The sequence below is a fragment of the Leucopleurus acutus genome (assembly GCF_964270905.1).
Source record: "Leucopleurus acutus genome assembly, chromosome: 4".
Taxonomy (NCBI): domain Eukaryota; kingdom Metazoa; phylum Chordata; class Mammalia; order Artiodactyla; family Delphinidae; genus Leucopleurus; species Leucopleurus acutus.
Genome location: NC_139146.1, coordinates 143,496,442 through 143,516,965, shown reverse-complemented (window position 1 = coordinate 143,516,965; position 20,524 = coordinate 143,496,442). Strand labels below are relative to the sequence as shown.

Genomic DNA, 20,524 nt, shown 5'->3' with positions numbered 1-20,524 from the left:
GAATAGGAAGATTTAGTGATAGATACAGAGCCTCAAACAGAATGGATAACAATTCCTGACATCACAACATAAGAAGGACAATAACCTGGGTCGTTATTGCATAATTATCAACCAGGTTTATTTATATTTAGCATAATAGGTACAGACACCAAAGAAGAACATTTAACTTTGGAGAGAAAGGCATGCTCTTTAGGAAGCTAACCCTCTTTTTTAAGCTGAAATTGTTCTCAAACTTCCTTAAATAAGATGATAAATCCATTTCATATTATAATCTGGAACTCTGTTAAGTATGTTCCTTCCCATGAAAATAAAGAACAAGAAACTCTCTTTAAAACCCTTACGTAGGGCTTCCCTGGTGGCGCAGTGGTTGAGAGTCCGCCTGCCGATGCAGGGGACACAGGATCGTGCCCCGGTCCGGGAAGATGCCACATGCCACGGAGCGGCTGGGCCCGTGAGCCATGGCCGCTGAGCCTGTGCATCCGGAGCCTGTGCTCCGCAACGGGAGAGGCCACAACAGTGAGAGGCCCGCGTACCGCAAAACAAAAACAAAAACAAAAAAAAACCCTTACATATTTTAGCCAAACATTAGATTAAAAATACATTATGGCTTTTAACACTTGTGCTATTCTCACTTTGAACTGGGCATATTAAAACTCTAAGCCACGGCATATGCATGGTTTCTGGGCACATGGCAAAACTGCTATAGCAACACAGTCACTAGTTGTGCTCCTGAAATGCCCTGTTTGGGTAGCAAGTAATCTAGTCAAGAATGGTTCTTGGACTCCTGTTTCTTATTGTAGTCTCTGTATGAGCCTAGGGGTGGGTAGCATTTGATCTTCTCTTCTCAAAATTTAGAAAGGCACACACACAAACACACTCACACAAATATACATATGTATGTCCTTACATATCAACTTATATGCATATTCTTGATTACACTGTATTAATCAATGCTTTCATCTTAACGGTAGGAAGAGAAAGGAGTAATGCATTACAAGTAACCTTGCCGTAAGTGTTATCTGGCAAGGGAGAATTCCTTTGTGTTCATTACATTAAAAACTCTCGCTGTATATAATTTTAGAAAATTTCTGTTTTCCTCTAATGAAACACAGCTAGCTAAAACTGCATTGAAAGATGTGATGTGTTCTTGCCTTTACTTTAATCATGTTCTTACTCTACAATCATGTTTAATACAATCATGTATTAAAAAATACATGGTGTTACATTTTCCTATACAGTATGTAATTCAAATCTTAAAAATCTTCCCCATGGGATAAAACTGAATTAAAATTATATAGTTCTGTAAATATGGTGTAGTCAGGGTGTTTTGCATGCAGTATGTACAGAATCTATAATATTGATGTTTGCAAATATTGGAATTATAAAACACACAACAACAACAATAAAAACTTCATGACAATGACATATTAGAAACAAAAGGAATCCAAATGTGTAGCCCCCAATTTTTCAAGTACTCACTTCTGTTTGTAAGTTAGGAAAAGAATGGAAACAAAAGCCAGCTTTATATACAGTGAGAGCCCAAATCACTCAGCTAGCCAAGGCTATTTTCATGCTAGAATGGAATGAAAGCAACTAAAATCCAAGTTCTAGAACTCCAATCCAACCAACTTTTGTAATTGCAGCTGGGATATGTTGGCCATGTGAACTCAGGTGTTTAAAAAAAACGTCAATGTGAAATTAGGATAAATCAATTGTGAGCACTAAAAAATGAAGAATATGAAAAAGTATATATTTCGGGATAATTAATATTCTGTTATCACTAACTGGTAACTAGTTTCTTGCCAAGTTACCTGATTGACTCAGTGGAAAAGCCTTAATGTACTACATGGATCCTTGACAGTTTTCTATTTTTATTTTGGGGCTAGCCTCATACCAAAAAGAAAAATTGTTAGTTTCTAGTATTGAAAGAAGGACCTTTGAGAAGGAAATCAAATAAATAATTGATTTATATTCCGGAATCATTTATCTTCATTGGCAGACAAACATATTACAAATATAAGGCTCTATTCTTGCACAGGCAATACTCCCACTGAATTACATGACAAAATATGGAATAAAGTTCAAATAGGGCTTCCAAATTTTCTGCGTCATTTACTAAAATTTAAACAAAGCCCACCGAACTTCCTTTAGAAAATGTTAATTCTATTAATGAGAACTAAGTTTACAGTAATTATTTTGCATGGAGAATAACAACTGGTCTGAAAATTGTGTGTATTTAATGTGTAAAGTAACTACTCTTATAGAAGATTATGCTTTGTGCATTTCTCAAATTACCTATTCACGAAGTGTTCCAAATAAAAACATCATTAGTTTGTATCACTACATTTCAGTTACCCAAATTTAGTAGGATGAATGGCTACAATCTCAAAAACTTTTATTCATCATCTCTTGTGCTTAATGCCATATGGTATAAACTACAAAAGGCAAAGCTTTACAAAACACAGGCCCTACCATACCATTCCAATCTAGTTGAAGAGACAGAGATTTTATATATATCATAAATAACATATGATTGAATTACAAGAAACTGCCATTTTTGTACCTCAAAAATGACTGAATATTGATAACTTCTCATGTATAATACACATATACATTTCACATTTATGAGTATAATGAAAATGGAAGCACACATAAGTGAAATGCGGACATGTTTATGCTATGACTTGGGGTTTTATAGAAGGATTCACCTATGATATTGCTTTTGAGATACTTCTTTAAGAATGAGTAGGATTTTTGGGGTTTCCCTGGTGGCACAGGTTGAGAGTCCGCCTGCCGATGCAGGGGACACGGGTTCGTGCCCCGGTCCGGGAAGATCCCACATGCCGCGGAGCAGCTAGGCCCGTGGGCCATGGCCGCTGGGCCTACGCGTCCGGAGCCTGTGCTCCACAACGGGAGAGGCCACAACAGAGAGGGAGAGGCCCGCGTACCGCAAAAAAAAAAAAAGAATGAGTAGGATTTTAACAGAGGTAGGATGGAGGAAAGTATGGTATAAAGAAACATTATTTCATACAACACACATTTATTGAGCACCTACTAAGAACCCAACACCAAGTTAAGCATGGAGCTAGATAGCAAAAAAGATAAGACATAATCCCTGAATTCATGGAGCTTACTCTTCAGCTCATAAGTTTAGACTGAAGAGGAGAGAGAAGTTGGGAAAGGAGAAGTGATAACTGTCCCTTTCAAATAACTAAAATTAGGAATAGGCCAGGAGATGACCAGACCTATTTCCTAAAGTTCCATATGACAAAAGTAGCACCATTAAGTCATGATAACAGAAAACTGATTCTGCTCACTTTAATATAATTGAATGAGAAGCATGCCGATAATTCATTGAGTTTAAATGACTGTTACAGTCTCACAGCTTAAACCTTCTAGGATCCTAAGACACAAAAGTGTAGAGTATTTGCATTCATTTAATAAAATTTAAACAAATCTTACATAATTTCCCTTTGAAAATGTATGAGCAGCATTTTCTAAATCATGTCTTGGTGTGACATTAAGTTCTCATGATATTTTAACAGAGGTTCTGAGAAAAAGAGTTCAGCTACCAAACAATATGAGGTTAAAAAATATTTTTCCACTTCTGGGACCTTCCTGGGACTTCTACATGCAAATATACTTTATACTTTCTCCAAAAGGGTAATATAATTATTGCAGTGTTTCCGAAATTATTTGACCGCAAAGATTTTTGTTTGTTTCCTTTTTGTTTTTTTCCCAAATAGCACTTATAAGACACTGGTGGTTCACTGAACACAGTTTAAGAGGAAAAACCAAACTGGCCTAGCATACGGAGCATGCGGTGGGGGAGAAACTATTAAAATAAGGCTAGAAAGTTTGATTAAGAACAGACTGTACTGAAGCTTTTGAATATATGACCAAGGAGGATATGCTTTATTCCATGGACAAAGGAAAGACATATTTTAAGAAATGGAATGATATAAACACTTGGGCCTGTTCTTTAGGCCTATAACTACCTGGAGAATTAATTGCTGAGGAGAAAGGCTGACACCAAGAAAGTGTAGGAGGCTATTTAAATAATCTAAGAGGTATATAATTAAGGCCTATACTAGGGGAGTAGCATCAAGAATTAAAAACAGAAGGATGTTTTATGGGAGAATTCTGAGAAGGAATTAGCAGTATTTGATGATCACTTTGGCTACTGAAAGAAGGGATAAAGCTGAGATTTCTGTTTTTGCTGATGGAATGGAATAAAGAGGTATCTAAAACAGGAAGACAAGAGGACAAAGAATTTCAACTGTGCCACTCTTGTAACAAATAGGGATCTGAGTGAGCACAATATATTTTTTAAAAGCTCTGTCTTGAGTAAAGGCAATTTACTTTAATTTGTATCCAAGTATAGTTTCTCTTCATCAATTTCTTTTTTTCCGGTTAAGGCTCACCTTTTGCTAACCAATTGAAATTCTTTCCAATTTTGCTATTTGTCCAAATGTTAAATACCTTCACAAATAAAAATAATCAAATCCTAATAAGCACTATCTTAATTATTAAAGAACCACAAAGGGTCACATATGAAAAACTTGACACAAGGCAAGAAGGGAGATGAATACCATGAAAGATAAATGTTTAGCTGACATTTGGAACCAGATTTTCTTTCCTGAGAAAAGGGATAATTGTATTACATAGCTCTTTTTTTAGCTCAATTTAGTTATGTGTTCAAAGTTATGGTAGAATTTAGGGAGACGCTGACTACAGGGCCAAGAGCAGAGGCTTTGGAATCAGAGAACCCTGGGTTCTGAGCCTCAGTTTTCTCATTTGCAAAAGGAGAATCCCAAAATTATCTCATAAGATTGCTGTGATGACTAAATGTCATAATACATGACATTCAGTATAAAGCTTGGAACTCTCTGTGTTGGTCCTATTGATAATATTCTGCTATTGTGAGCAAAAAAGATGAAAAGGGAAAACCTAGGGTTTAGTAAAATTTCAAGCCAACTGAGGTTTTCTAAACTCCCTTGGTTCTTCACAGAGGGGAAATATTTACTTTCCAATGGTGAATCTTAGGTACCATGGAAACAAGGGTTGAAAAGGCTTCAAGTAAATAGAAAGCAAGCAACCAAGCCTGAGCTTTTCGTAAAAATGTAACCATAAAATTTTGAGTAGATCAAAATTTCTTTGGAATCCTGAAAAGAACATGGGTACTTATTACTATATTATCAAATCAAGAGCTTCTCAACATTGAAAATTTCTAAACCGTCTAATATATGCTGCTTTCCACTTTTCTGTTTCTTAATATTACATGTTTGCAAGAAATGCAAACGTGATTTAAATGATGGAAAAGCAAACAGTAACAGTAATGAATGATCTTTAATCAGTATATTTTATGATCAATGGTACATAGCTTTGCTCAGTGAATATAAATAATCATTTACTTAATACTTCAGAGCAAGAGAGCATATTAAAAGGAAGAATTTTGTGAATTGGAGAGAAACTTTTGTTCTTTTTTGTTTTGTTATTTTGTAGTTTTTTAATTAAAACGTACTTCTGAGGGAGATTTTACTGAACGCAGTTGATTTTTCTTAGTTGCAAGGCAATGTAGCTGATTGCCACATGCTTCCAGATATCATTATTCTAAGGTAGAGGGACCTATAAAAACAAACTTTTTGCAATGACTTCTCTCTGTCCTATCATCTAAGAACCAATCTGATTTTTAAAATGCCAAGAAAATTTCTCTAATTTGTAATATATTTCAAGACAATGTATCCTAACATTTCTTGATATTAAGAATCACTAAGGCCCATAACAAAACAATACTCAGACTGTATTAAATAAAGAGTTGAGCACCAAAGTTGCAGGTGAATCTAACTTCAGAGGAAAAACCCCCCAAACCGAGCAGTTCAATTCCATTCACACTGTTCTGATCTCACAGGAAAGCAAAGAGCTCTAATATGAGGCCTACAAATTCCCCCACTTCCAGTAGTTGTACAGATTGGAGATTTATGATAACAGGCAAAAAGACGCAATAAAGTAGTTTGGGCTTTTAAAATTCAGGTTTCATTATCTATCAAGAAAATAAAATGTTCACAGGATTGAATAAAAATCAAACAATAAAAGAAGTATCTTACTGCCCCAGATTCTGACCTGTCAGCTGCTTGTATGTTTTTCAAAAAAATCCCAATGCATAGACAAATACATGTGCATTCTCTTTTTTCCATAATAAGGACATATTGCACACAATGTTCTGTACTTTGGTTTTCATTTCATATTTTATCTGAGAGATTTTTCTACAGCTTCACATATGGAGAAACCTCACTGGTTTACAAAGCAGCACAGTATTCCATCCTAGAGTTGATCAGCCCTTGATATGCTAACTGCAACAAGGGTGCAATGGACCACCTTTCACACAAGTCTTTGTGCTCATTAGGAATTTTATTTTTAGATAGTTCCTAAACTTGTAGTTACTGAGTGAAAGAGTGTATACATTTAAATATTGATAGGTATTTTCAAATTGATCTTCAAAAAGATTACATCAATTTGCAAACTCATCAACAAAGTATGAAATACCCCTATCCCACTCCTTCATCAACACTGTATACTAAGAACTGTTCTGATCTTGACAACATTTTCTTAGATGCGTATTTACCATTTACATTTCTTTTCCTATACCTCCATTTTGAAACTCTGCTCAATTTTTTATACTGGGTTGCAGATCTTCTTCTTAACATATTTTAAGAGCTAGTAATATATTAATTAAATAAGCCCTTTGATTAGTATATATCTGTCCCTTGGTTTTTGTGCTTTTCTTGCTTTATGTAAATTTAATAATGCTTTTTCAAAAAATAATGTTTTCTCATAAAGCTTCTGGATTTTCTCTTCATTAAAAAAGCTTTGATCACCATTGAAACCAAACAACCAACCAAAAAATTGCCAAAATTTTCTCCTAGTGACAATGGTGATGACTACCAATGACAACAATGATGACAGTGATGATGATAATGATGATGATGTTAAGCCCTAACATCTAGAATTTATTTTATTCTAAAGAATGATCTAGAACTCAAGCTTTATTTATTTATTTATTACTTTTCTAACTGCCTACGTTGTGGGTTTAAAAATCATCTTCAACATATTGTAAAATGCCTTAGATTTTATTTCCTAGTTTCTATTTTGGTCCTTTAATCTGTGTATCTTATTCTTTGCTATGATCAAACTTCTTTAGCCTTATAATACACTTATAAAAAGCTGGTATTTCCTTATTATGCTACTATTTTATAATTCTTCCAGCTATTTTCACAAATTATTTTTCATACAATGTTGGCGACTTTACAAATTTACAAATAGCATTTGTAATTTTCATACAATGTTGGCGACTTTACAAATTTACAAATAGCATTTACAAATAGCAAACATTTAAAAATACTGTCTTTCTATCTAAGAACAAGATATGTCTTTCTATTTATTCAAGTCATTCTATTTTTTTTTGGTCTCTGAGTAGATTTTTTTTTTTGCGGTACAAGGGCCTCTCACTGTTGTGGCCTCTCGCGTTGTGGAGCACAGGCTCCGGATGTGCAGGCTCAGCGGCCATGGCTCACGGGCCCAGCCACTCCGCGGCATGTGGGATCTTCCCAGACCAGGGCACGAACCTGTGTCCCCTGCATCGGCAGGCGGACCCTCAACAACTGCGCCACCATGGAAGCCATAGATTTTTAAATTTTTTTAGATTCTTCTAAAATTCTACAAATTTCTTGATAGCTTTGTATCTACATTTTTTACATTGTTATTGTAAATTATGTAGTTTATTCCATTATAATTTGAATCCACTGTACTTAGAAATGTTGATGGGTTATGTATATCTTTTATCAGCCACTTTTCTATATTCTCTTAATGTTTTTTCAATTTTTTCCTATGAAACTGCATAAGTTTTCCAGACCTACAAAATCATATTTGTCCAAATGATAGTTTTCAACTTGCTTTATAATTTTTATGTTTTTCAATTATTTGTCTTGTCTAATTGCATTGGCTAGTGTGTTAAGAACAATACCAAATAGTACTAGTATCTGTGGGTATCTCTGTCTTTTTCCTAAATCTAAAGGTAATCATTCCCCTGGATGCTCACTATCTTGTACAGTTTTGCATCAAAACAAAAGACAACAAAAATGTATGTTGTGTTCCACTCCAAATATGAATACTATGCAAGTATTAGGGCTGATAAGTCTTTCCTTAGCTCTACTCTATTCCCTTCTGAACTTGAAACATGCCATATATTTTCATTTATAGTTGCTTTAAGAAGTATTTTTAATCATTGGTATATGCAATAGTAATTAATTTTATGTGGAAATAGTAAAAAAATATAATGCTTTATGGAGAGAAAATGTCTTTTAAAAAGAAAATAAAAATACACACACACACAAACACATACACACACACACATTACCAAGATAGCATAAAGCTGCTAGAGGTGCTCCATATCAGAGCACTTTTGTCTTTATTTACAATCTTCCTATAAAAGCTTTTTCATTAATCTAGTAAAGACAAGCCTAAGTATGTTTATGACTCTCATTTTAGTTTTGTGATTTCTTTCTTTTACTATTAAATTGTGTGTGTTTGAAATCTTTACAAATAAACGAGCTGAAACAATAAAACTCAATTCACGAGATTTTGAAGACATCTGGTGGAGTTATTTACTGAGTAATTAGACCAAGAGGTGTAACAGACCAATTCCCTGAAGGAAGAGACCATACAGTTGGATACCCAGTTATTTCTATAGTCATCAGCTTGCATGCAGTGAGCATACTGATTCACAAATTGACAATTATGTAGAGCTGCCACCTGATTTTCTAAGACCATTTGTGTTACATAAGTATATGTCTCGCATGCATTTTTTTTTTAAAGATGCCTCTTCTCAGGCCTCTCACAGTCTGTTATATTTATGCTCCATCACCTAATAGCTCTTTATTATTAGAGACACTGAAAGCAGATTTCCTTCAAATGCTGGTCACTGCTTGCCCCTCATTAACCAACATTTGGATACAAATATGAATTAATTACAATTGAATTTTGAAAACATGTATCCATTTTGGTACGTAGAGATATTTATGAAAGAAAATGAAGATATTTAAATGCTCTTACTTTTATCATATTTGTCACTATTTAGCTTGGACACATTGATCAATAAAGTCTTAATTTTTAAAATACATGTCAATGTAAAATCACAGATCTAGAAGGGATGTGAAAGTTCAAATTGTTATTCTTCCTACTGGAGACCAAAAAATGTTGAATCTCTATAGAAAGATATATATCTTTTAAGCTTAAAATAACTCTAGGGGTTTCCAGAACTATCTTAACTTACCCATTGTGGAATAAAGATTTCCTATCAAGAAAGTTTCCTTTATAGCCAGTGTAAATCCCACCGTTTATTAAGATCTACTTCATCCTCTTTGCCTTTAGTATTTTACTATTAGGAATGATGTTTACAGAGCAATAAAGCCAGGAATTTTAACAATGCCAGAAGCAAAGATACTCTGATGAAGACCCACCCAGATGGAGTCTACACCCACAACTTCTCTTTGTGGATCCCATGATATCACTATTCTCAATCACTCTTGATTTAACTTTAGCCAAGAATTAGGTAATTAGGATTCATTTTTAGATGTAAGTTAAAGGTACAGAATATTTTGAGTCTACAATGTTTACAAATTGTTTAAAAATATATAAGGGGAAACAATGCATGGAAATTAACATTTGACAGTCATGTAAACATCTACAATTTATCCTTAATTGAACATGTTCCTCAATCCCAGGATATTTAGACCTGACACCAGACTTGACACACAAGTGAAATTCAAGGTCATCTTTTACTGGGGTATTTATTTACCATAATTCAGTCTATTCACTCTCATTATTTATCTTCTTAAGCATGAACCATGCCTTAATTCTATGCAGTCTAACAGGAATCAAATCAAGATTTACTCATCACGTTTTACTTTGCAATGCATGGAAAGAGATCACCAAATCTTACCCAAACTGATTTAAAACTTTTTACCAAAGGATAGTAATTCTATTTTCAATTTCAATAATTGAAAGAACAATATGACAACATGCCAAAGTAGTAAGTGAATCCTAAACAGCAGTCCAAATGCAATGGAAAACTCACCAGAGGTTTCGTCTACCCTTTCATCTACTATGTGGTCTTTCTGATGAACCCATTCACTATTGCACTTGAAGTAGATCTGGGTGGCAGGACTGGCTTTACAATACAGGTTCACAGGCTTATTCTTCACAATATAAGCTTCTTCAGGCTCAATAAGGAAATGTGGCAGAGGCTCAGGTGGATCAGATGGAAAGGTTTCTGGGAGTTCATGAAAAAAGTCGTCCTCTGGTAAAACAAGAAGAAAGTGAAAAATGTTCAAAACATTGTAGCCATTTTCTTTTCACTTGCTACTCTTTCAAAAATAATGAAACTGTGGGTATTCATTAGTCAAATCCATTTCACCTGCCTTCATTAATCAAGGTCTACAAAAGACTTGCATGTCCTCTAAGAGCACCTGGCCTAAACAATAAGATGTTTGCTTGAGTCATTTTCCAGGAACTTGGAGTTAGCTGTGTCTACTCTGAGCTAAGCTGGTTAAAACTGGATACGACCACTGACCCTTCAACTGGGCACACGTGAGTGTACACTGGGTGATCTTTTGACATCAGAGGGCTGAAAACTCCACCCTCAGATCTTGCAAAGGGCCTTCTATTTTTGTTTTTTTTTTTTTGTGGTACGTGGGTCTCTCATTGTGGTGGCCTCTCCCGCTGCGGAGCACAGGCTCCGGACACGCAGGCTCAGCGGCCATGGCTCACTGGCCCAGCCGCTCCGCGGCATGTGGGATCTTCCCAGACTGGGGCACGAACCTGTGTCCCCTGCATCAGCAGGCAGACTCTCAACCACTGCGCCACCAGGGAAGCCCAGGCCTTCATTTTTGAGTGAACAGAAGCCTGTAGATGAGTTACGCCTGTGTGGAACAACAATTACTGCATCTTTTTCCAATCACCCTTCCCCATGCTCCCCATGCCTTAGACCACCCTGTTTCTTTATTTTTCCTCATAAATACCCCCAAGCCCTTGCCTTTGTGGAAGTGCTTCTGAGACTTATTCCTAATTTCCTTACTTGGCTGCCTTGTGAATAAACCCTCTCTTTCCTGCAAACCTAGGCATCTCTGCATTTTGACTTGCTGCATATTGGGCAAACAAACCTGGTTGGATAACAATAATGATTCCTATATCACCTAGTTAAGTAATTTGAGGGCCTGCTATGAACCAGGCAGTATGTTAGGTCTATTGACTGGTTGTTCAATTAAGGATTTAGATGATTATTCTCATTTTTACACATGGCAAAACTCAACATCCAGGAGGATAACTGATCCCATTTCTGCTATTTACTACCTGAAAACTCAGGTGGTAAATAGCTAAACTGGGATCAGAACCCAGTTTGTCACCATCGAAAACTGTGATCTTCCTAACATAGCACTGCACCTCCCACTACACTGTGTTAGCCTTGAGAGCTGACAAAAGCAAGAGGAACTTCATTAGAAAAATTTATTTGAAAAGTATAAGGCTCGACCTTCAAGATGGCAGAAGAGTAAGACATGAAGATCACCTTCCCTCCGCACAAATACATCAGAAATACGTCTACATGTGGAACAATTCCTACAGAACACCTAATGAACGCTGGCAGAAGACCTCAGACTTCCCAAAAGGCAAGAAACTCCCCACGTACCTGGGTAGGGCAAAAGAAAAAAGAATAAACAGAGACAAAAGAATAGGGACGGGACCTGCACCAGTAGGAGGGAGCTGTGAAGGAGGAAAGGTTTCCACACACTAGGAAGCCCCTTTGCGGGCGGAGACTGTGAGTGGCGGAAGGGGGAAGCTTTGGAGCCACGGAGGAGAGCGCAGCAACAGGGGTGCGGAGGGCAAAGCGGGGAGATTCCCGCACAGAGGATCGGGGCCGACTGGCACTCACCAGCCCGAGAGGCTTGTCTGCTCACCCGCCGGGGCGGGCGGGGCTGCGAGCTGAGGCTCGGGCTTCAGTCGGATCCCACGGAGAGGACTGGGGTTGGCGGTGTGAACACAGCCTGCAGGGGGTTAGTGCGCCAGGGCTAGCCAGGAGGGAGTCCGGGGAAAAGTCTGGACCTGCCGAAGAGGCAAGAGACTTTTTCTTCCCTCTTTGTTTCCTGGTGTGCGAGCTGCGGCTATCAGCGTGGACCCCAGAGACAGGCATGAGACGCTAAGACTGCTGCTGCCACCACCAAGAAGCCTGTGTGCGAGCACAGGTCACTATCCACACCTCCCTTCCGGGGAGCCTGTGCAGCCCTCCACGGCCAGGGTCCCGGGATCCAGGGACAACTTCCCCGGGAGAACGCACGGCGCGCCTCATGCTGGTGCAACGTCACGCCGGCCTCTGACTCCGCAGGCCCGCCCCGCACGCCATGCCCCTCCCTCCCCCCCCACGGCCGGAGTGAGCCAGAGCCCCCGAATCAGCGGCTCCTTTAACCCCGTCCTGTCTGAGCAAAGAACAGATGCCCTCAGGCGACCTACACGCAGAGGCGGGTTCAGATCCAAAGCTGAATCCCAGGAACTGTGTGAACAAAGAAGAGAGGGAAATCTCTCCCTGCAGCCTCAGGAGTAGTGGATTAAATGTCCACAATCAACTTGATGTACCCTACATCTGCAGAATACCTGAATAGACAACGAATCATCCCAAAATTGAGGCAGTGGACTTTGGGAGCAATGATATATTTTTTTTTTTCTTTTTGTCTTTTTGTAAGTGTGTATGTGTATGCTTCTTTGTGTGATTTGGTCTGTATAGCTCTGTCCTCTTTTTCTTTTTTTTTGGTTTATTTTTGTTTTTCTTTTAGCATAGTTTTTAGCGCTTGTTACCATGGTAGATTTGTGTTTTGGTTTAGTTGCTCTCTTCTTTCTTTCCTTTCTTTTTTTAAATTACATTTTAATTTTTTTTACTTTTACTAACATTATTTTATTTTGTTTTTTTCTTTCTTTCTTAATTTCTTTTTTTCTCCCTCTTCTTTTGAGCCGTGTGGCTGACACAGTCTTGGTGCTCTGGCCGGATGTCACACCTGGGCCTCTGAGGTGGCAGAGCCAAGTTCAGGACATCGGTCCACCAGAGACCTCCTGGCTCCACGTAATATCAAATGGTGAAAGCTCTCCGAGAGTTCTCCGTCTCAATTCTAAGACCCAGCTCCACCTAACGACCAGAAAGCTGCAGTGCTGGACACCCGATGCCAAACAACTAGCAAGACAGGAACACACCACCACCCATTAGCAGAGAGGCTGCCTAAAAGCATAATTAGGTCACAGACACCCCAAAACACACCACCAGACGTGGTCCTGTCCACCAGACAGACAAGATCCAGCCTAATCCACCAGACCACAGGCACTAATATGCTGCACGATGAAGCCTACAAAACCCATTGAACCAACCATAGCCACTGGGGGCAGACACCAAAAACAACAGGAACTACAAACCTATAGCCTGTGAAAAGGAGACCCCAAACACAGTAAGTTAAGCAAAATAAGAAGACAGAGAAACACACAGCAGATGAAGGAGCAAGGTAAAAACCCACCAGACTAAACAAATGAAGAGGAAACAGGCAGTCTACCTGAAAAAGAATTCAGAGTAGTGATAGTAAAGATGATCCAAAATTCTGGAAATAGAATACAGAAAATACAAGAAACGTTTAAGAAGGACCTAGAAGAATTAATGAGCAAACAATGATGAACAACACAATAAATGAAATTAAAAATTCTCTAGAAGGAAACAATAGCAGAACAACTGATGCAGAAGAACGGATAAGTGACCTGTTAGATAAAATAGTGGAAATGACTACTGCAGAGCAGAATAAAGAAAATAAAGAATTGAGGACAGTTTCAGAGACGTCTGGGACAACAATTAAATGCACCAACAGTTGAATTATAGGGGTCCCAGAAAAAGAAGACAAAAAGAAAGGGACTGAGAAAATATTTGAAGAGATCATAGTTGAAAACTTCCCTAATATGGGAAAGGAAATAGTCACTCAACTCCAGGAAGCACAGAGAGTCCCATACAGGATAAAGCCAAGGTGAAACATGCCAAGACACTTATTAATCAGACTATCAAAAAGTAAATACACAGAAAAAATATTAAAAGCAGCAAGAGAAAAACAACAAATGACATACAAGGGAATCCCCATAAGGTTAACAGCTGATCTTTCAGCAGAAACTATTCAAGCCAGAAGGGAGTGGCAGGACATATTTAAAGTGATGAAAGGGAAAAACCTAAAACCAAGATTACTCTATGCAACAAGGATCTCACTCAGATTCGACGGAGAAATAAAAACCTTTAGAGACAAGCAAAAGCTAGGAGAATTAAGCACCACCAAACCAGCTTTACAACAAATGCTAAAGTAACTTCTCTAGGCAGGAAACACAAGAGAAGGAAAAGACCTACAATAACAAACCCAACAATTAAGAAAATGGTCATAGGAATATACATATCAATAATTACCTTAAATGTAAATGGATTAAATGCTCCAACCAAAAGACATGAACTGGTTAAATGGACAGAAAAACAAGACCCATATAAATGCTGTTACAAGAGACCCACTTCAGACCTAGGGACACATACAGACAGAAAGTGAGAGGATGGAAAAAGATATTCCATGCAAATGGAAATTAAAAGAACACTGGAGTAGCAATTCTCATATTAGACAAAACAGACTTTAAGATAAAGACTATTACAAGAGACAAAGAAGGGCACTACATAATGATCAAGGGATCAATTCAAGAAGAAGAAATAACAATTTTAAATATTTAGGCACCCAACATAGGAGCACCTCAATACATAAGGCAAATGCTAACAGCCATAAAAGGGGAAATTGACAGTAACACAATCATAGTAGGGGACTTTAACATCCCACTTTCACCACTGGACAGATCATCCAAAATGAAAAGAAATAAGGAAATACAAGCTTTAAATTACACATTAAACAAGATGGACTTAACTGATATTTATAGAACATTCCATCCAAAAATAACAGAACACTTTCTTCTCAAGTGTTCATGGAATGTTCTCCAGGATAGACCATACCTTGGGTCACAAATCAAGCCTTGGTAAATTTAAGAAAATTGAAATCATATCAAGCATCTTTTCCGACTGCAATGCTATGAAACTAGATATCAATTACAGGAAAAAACCTGTAGAAAATACAAACACATGGAGGTTAAACAATATACTACTTAATACCCAAGAGATCACTGAAGAAATCAAAGAGGAAACCAAAAAATACCTAGAAACAAGTGACAATGAAAATAAGATGATCCAAAACCTATGGGATGCAACAAAAGCAGTTCTAAGGGGGAAGTTTATAGCAATACAATCCTACCTCAAGAAACAAGAAACACCTCAAATAAAAAACCTAACCTTACACCTAAAGCAATTAGAGAAAGAATAACAAAAAAACCCCAAAGTTAGCAGAAGGAAGGAAATCATGAAGATCAGATCAGAAATAAATGAAAAAGAACTGAAGGAAACAGCAGCAAAGATCAATAAAACTAAAAGCTGGTTCTTTGAGAAGATAAACAAAATTGATAAACCATTAGCCAGACTCATCAAGAAAAAAAGGGAGAAGACTTGGGCTTCCCTGGTGGCGCAGTGGTTGAGAGTCCGCCTGCCGATGCAGGGGACGCGGGTTCGTGCCCCAGTCTGGGAAGATCCCACATGCCACAGAGCGGCTAGGCTCGTGAGCCATGGCCACTGAGCCTGCACGTCTGGAGCCCGTGCTTCACAACTGGAGAGGCCACAACAGTGAGAGGCCCACGTACGGCAAAAAACAACAACAACAACAACAAAAAAGGGAGAAGACTCAAATCAATACAATTAGAAATGAAAAAGGAGAAGTAACAACTGATACTGCAAAAATACAAAGGATCATAAGAGATTACTACAAGCAACTATAGGCCAATAAAATGGACAACCTGGAAGAAATGGACAAATTCTTAGAAAAGCACAACCTTCCAAGACTGAACCAGGAAGAAATAGAAAATATAAACAGACCAATCACAAGCACTGAAATTGAGACCGATGGCTTCACAGGCGAATTCTATCAAACATTTAGAGAACAGCTAACACCTATACTTCTCAAACTCTTCCAAAATATAGCAGAGGGAGGAACACTCCCAAACTCATTCTATGAGACCACCATCACCCTGTTACCAAAACCAGACGTCACAAAGAAAGAAAACAACAGGCCAATATCACTGATGAACATATATGCAAATATCCTCAACAAAGTACTAGCATTCAGAATCCGACAGCACATTAAAGGATCATACACCATGATCAAGTGGGGTTTATCCCAGGAATGCAAAGATTCTTCAATATATGCACATCAATCAATGTGATACACCATATTAACAAACTGAAGGAGAAAAACCATATGATTATCTCAATAGATGCAGAAAAAGCTTTCGACAAAATTCAATGGCCATTTATGATAAAAAACCCTCCAGAAAGTAGGTATAGAGGGAACTTACCTCAACATAATAAAGGCCATTTATGACAAACCCACAACCAACATCGCTCTCAATGGTGAAAAACAAACCATTTCCACTAAGATCAGGAACAAGACAAGGTTGCCCAATCTCACCACTATTATTCACCATAGTTTTGGAAGTTTTAGCCACAGCAATCAGAAAAGAAAAACAAATAAAAGGAACACAAACTGGAAAAGAAGAAGTAAAGTTGTCACTTTTTGCAGATGACATGATACTATACATAGAGAATCCTAACAATGCTACCAGAAAACTACTAGAGCTAATCCATGAATTCGGTAAAGTAGCAGGATGCAAAATTAATGCACAGAAATCTCTTGCATTCCTATACACTAATGATGAAAAATCAGAAAGAGAAATTAAGGAAACACTCCCATTTACCATTGCAACAAAAAGAATAAAATACCTAGGAATAAACCTACCTAAGGAGACAAAAGACCTGCGTGCAGAAGACTATAAGACACTGATGAAAGAAATTAAAGATGATATAAACAGATGTAGACATATACCATGTTCTTGGATTGGAAGAATCAACATTGTGAAAATGACTATACTACCCAAAGCAGTCTACAGATTCAAAGAAATCCTTATCAAACTACCAATGGCATTTTTTACATAACTAGAACAAAACTTTTCACAATTTGTATGGAAACACAAAAGACCCTGAATAGCCAAAGCAATCTTGAGAAAGAAAAACGGAGCTGGAGGAATCAGGATCCCAGACTTCAGACTATACTACAAAGCTATAGTAATATACTGGCACAAAAACAGACATGTTGATCAATGGAACAGGATAGAAAGCTCAGAAATAAACCCACACACATATGGAGAAAAGACAGCCTCTTCAATAAGTGGTGGTGGGAAAACTGGACAGCTATAAGTAAAAGAATGAAATTAGAACACTCCCTAACAACATACACAAAAATAAGGTCAAAATGGATTAAAGACCTAAATGTAAGGTCTGACACTATCAAACTCTTAGAGGAAAACATAGGCAGAACACTCTATGACATAAATCACAGCAAGAATCCTTTTTGACCCACCTCCTAGGGGAATGGAAATAAAAAGAAAAATAAACAAATGGGACCTAATTAAACTTAAAAGCTTTTGCACAGCAAAGGAAATCATAAACAAGTTGAAAAGACAACCCTCAGAATGGGAGAAAATATTTCTAAATGAAGCAACTGACAAAGGATTAATCTCCAAAATTTATAAACAGCTCATGTAGTTCAGTATCAAAAAAACAAACAACCCAATCAAAAAATGGGCAGAAGACCTAAATAGACATTTCTCCAAAGAAGATATACAGATTGCCAACAAACACGTGAAAGAATGCTCAACATCACTAATCATTAGAGAAATGCAAATCAAAACTACAATAAGGTATCACCTCACACCAGTCAGAATGGCCATCATCAAAACAGCTACAAACAATAAATGCTGGAGAGGATGTGGAGAAAATGGAACCCTCTTGCACTGTTGGTGAGAATGTAAATTGATACAGCCACTATGAAGAACAGTATGGAACTTCCTTAAAAAGTAAAAATAGAACTACCATACGACCCAACATTCCCACTAGGCATATACCCTGAGAAAACCATAATTCAAAAAGAGTCATGTACCACAATGTTCATTGCAGCTCTATTTACAATAGCCAGGACATGGAAGCAACCTAAGTGTCTATTGACAGATGAATGGATAAGAAGATGTGGCACATATATACAATGGAATATTACTCAGCCATAAAAAAAACAAAATTGAGCTATTTCTAGTGAGGTGGATGGATCTAGAGTCTGTGATACAGAGTGAAATAAGTCAGAAAGAGAAAAACAAATACCATATGCTATCACATATATATGGAATCTAAAGAAAACAAAAAAAAAATAAAAATAATGGTTATGAAGAACCTAGGGGTAGGACAGGAATAAAGACACAGATGTAGAGAATGGACTTGAGGACATGGGGGGTGGGGGAAGGGTAAGCTGGGACGAAGAAAGAGAGTGGCATGGACATACATACACTACCAAATGGAAGATAGATAGCTAGTGGGAAGCAGTTGCATAGCACAGGGAGATCAGCTTGGTGCTTTGTGACCACCTAGAGGGGTGGGACAAGGAGGGTGGGAGGGAGACGCACGAGGGAGGAGACATGGGGATATATGTATATGTATAGCTGATTCAATTTGTTATAAACCAGAAACTAACACACCATTGTAAAGCAATTACTCTCCAATAAAGATGTTAAAAAAAAAGAAAAGAAAAGTATAAGGCTCTTAGGTAAAACTTGAATCCTATGCAAGGAGCTGAGAAGAAATACAGAAACATGAATTAAATATCTTTAAGCTCAGATTCAAATCTGTCATTATTTTCAAAAGATGCCACTTCACGGCATATTCATTCATTCAACCAAACATATTTATTAAGCTCAGAATTATTCTCAACACTGGAAATATAGATGACAGCATCAAGTCAACCAGTATTAGTTACAGAGCAGAGCCTAGAGTCTAGAAATGCTGTTTAGTCTTATTTGGAAACTATATCTCAAATTCCATATGTGTTATATGACTAGTCACACCAATTTTCATTAGAATATTAATAATATTAGAGTAATAACATGAAGAACAAAAGTCTCATTTTTTATAGCACTGAAATTTATTAAACATATTTCTCCCTCCCTGCTGTCCCAACACCACAGAATAAACAAAATCCCAAAACCATCAGAGATATTTGCCCACTTTGAAGTATGTTTTCCTTTAACTTGGGTTCTGAATGATTCCAAATAAAAAACAGAAAATAATAAAAGTGCCTTTAAAAACCCTATTATTATATTTCACAAAAGTCAAAGGAGTCTAATACACTCTACTTAAGTTAGGCCTGATATTTTTCTTCCTATGAGGGATAGTGGAGAACAAAACTACTATTAATTCCCTAAGTTGATTAAGCACCCTGGGCTAATATATAAAGTGAAAACTCTGAGACCAAAATTAAAAGTTTTTACAAGTTCTTTGAAAGCACATAGATTCAGCAGCAAATGCAGTTTATGGTGTTGGTAGTTGAAAACTGGTTGCTAAGATGTTATCTTGGAACTCATTGCATCACTCATTCAGTTGTTGCCCTGCTTGGAGAGATGGCCATTGGTAAAGGGGACATTTGCTCACGAAGAATCCTGGCCTGGAACCTTTTTCACCTAGGTCATGTGACAGCTGTCAAACAGTAATGACATCTGGTCTCTACCAATCTGTTTTGCAGTCAAAACTGGCTTCCCTTGCATCACTGACAGAACTAACTTTCAAAACTGCTCCACAATTATAAATTACTGACCCTACACTGTAAGTGTCGTTTCCTGTCTCTAACTTGCTTTCTCACTTTACTTCCTTAATTTACTTTCTTCTGGCAAGGCATCATTTCTGGTTTTTCAATTGTTGAACATCAAGGACCCAAATTGTCAGCTTACTAAAGGATAACCTCATTTCCATCAATTTCAGCTTCTTTAGTCAATATGCAAAGACACTCAAGACTGCTTAAATAAACATAGTTCAGAAAGGCAAAGGAATGGGGAACCGAGGTACTGACAAATCCATCAGCGTGAAGCTGATGTCTTGAAGGCCTTATTCCATTTTTTCTTGTTTTTCTCTTCCAAAGTGCTTACTGTTATATGTAATGACGGACAGTGCTGATAATCAATAAAAGTGCCACAAAATATCAGACTCAAATCCTGTAAAATGTTACTGTTGTTTTTAATTTTTATGACTCATGAAGGCAGAGGGTCAACTTGATTTTTTTTTACTATAGGTGTATATTTATACATACAACAACATGTATGTATTTCATAACAATATGTTTATTCAGGTATGTAAAATATAAAAAGCCTTTCTTTCAGTCATTGTTTTAGAAGGTGAGACTTGTTCCTTTAGAAGGAAGGATGATTGTAAGACACCTTGTTCCTTTAGCAA

At 37.3% G+C, this 20,524-nt stretch overlaps 1 protein-coding gene across 2 annotated transcripts in view; it reads right to left on the bottom strand.

Annotated features, from left to right (window-relative positions):
* UNC5C (unc-5 netrin receptor C) overlaps positions 1-20,524 on the bottom strand; it is a gene marked incomplete at both ends in the record, with an annotated part of 393,819 nt that overhangs the window by 147,148 nt on the left and 226,147 nt on the right. For both annotated transcript variants that reach the window (XM_082837850.1, XM_082837851.1), the window contains one exon: positions 10,136-10,357. In XM_082837850.1, coding sequence (XP_082693976.1) covers positions 10,136-10,357 — 222 coding nt within the window. The remainder of the gene's footprint in view (positions 1-10,135; positions 10,358-20,524) is intronic.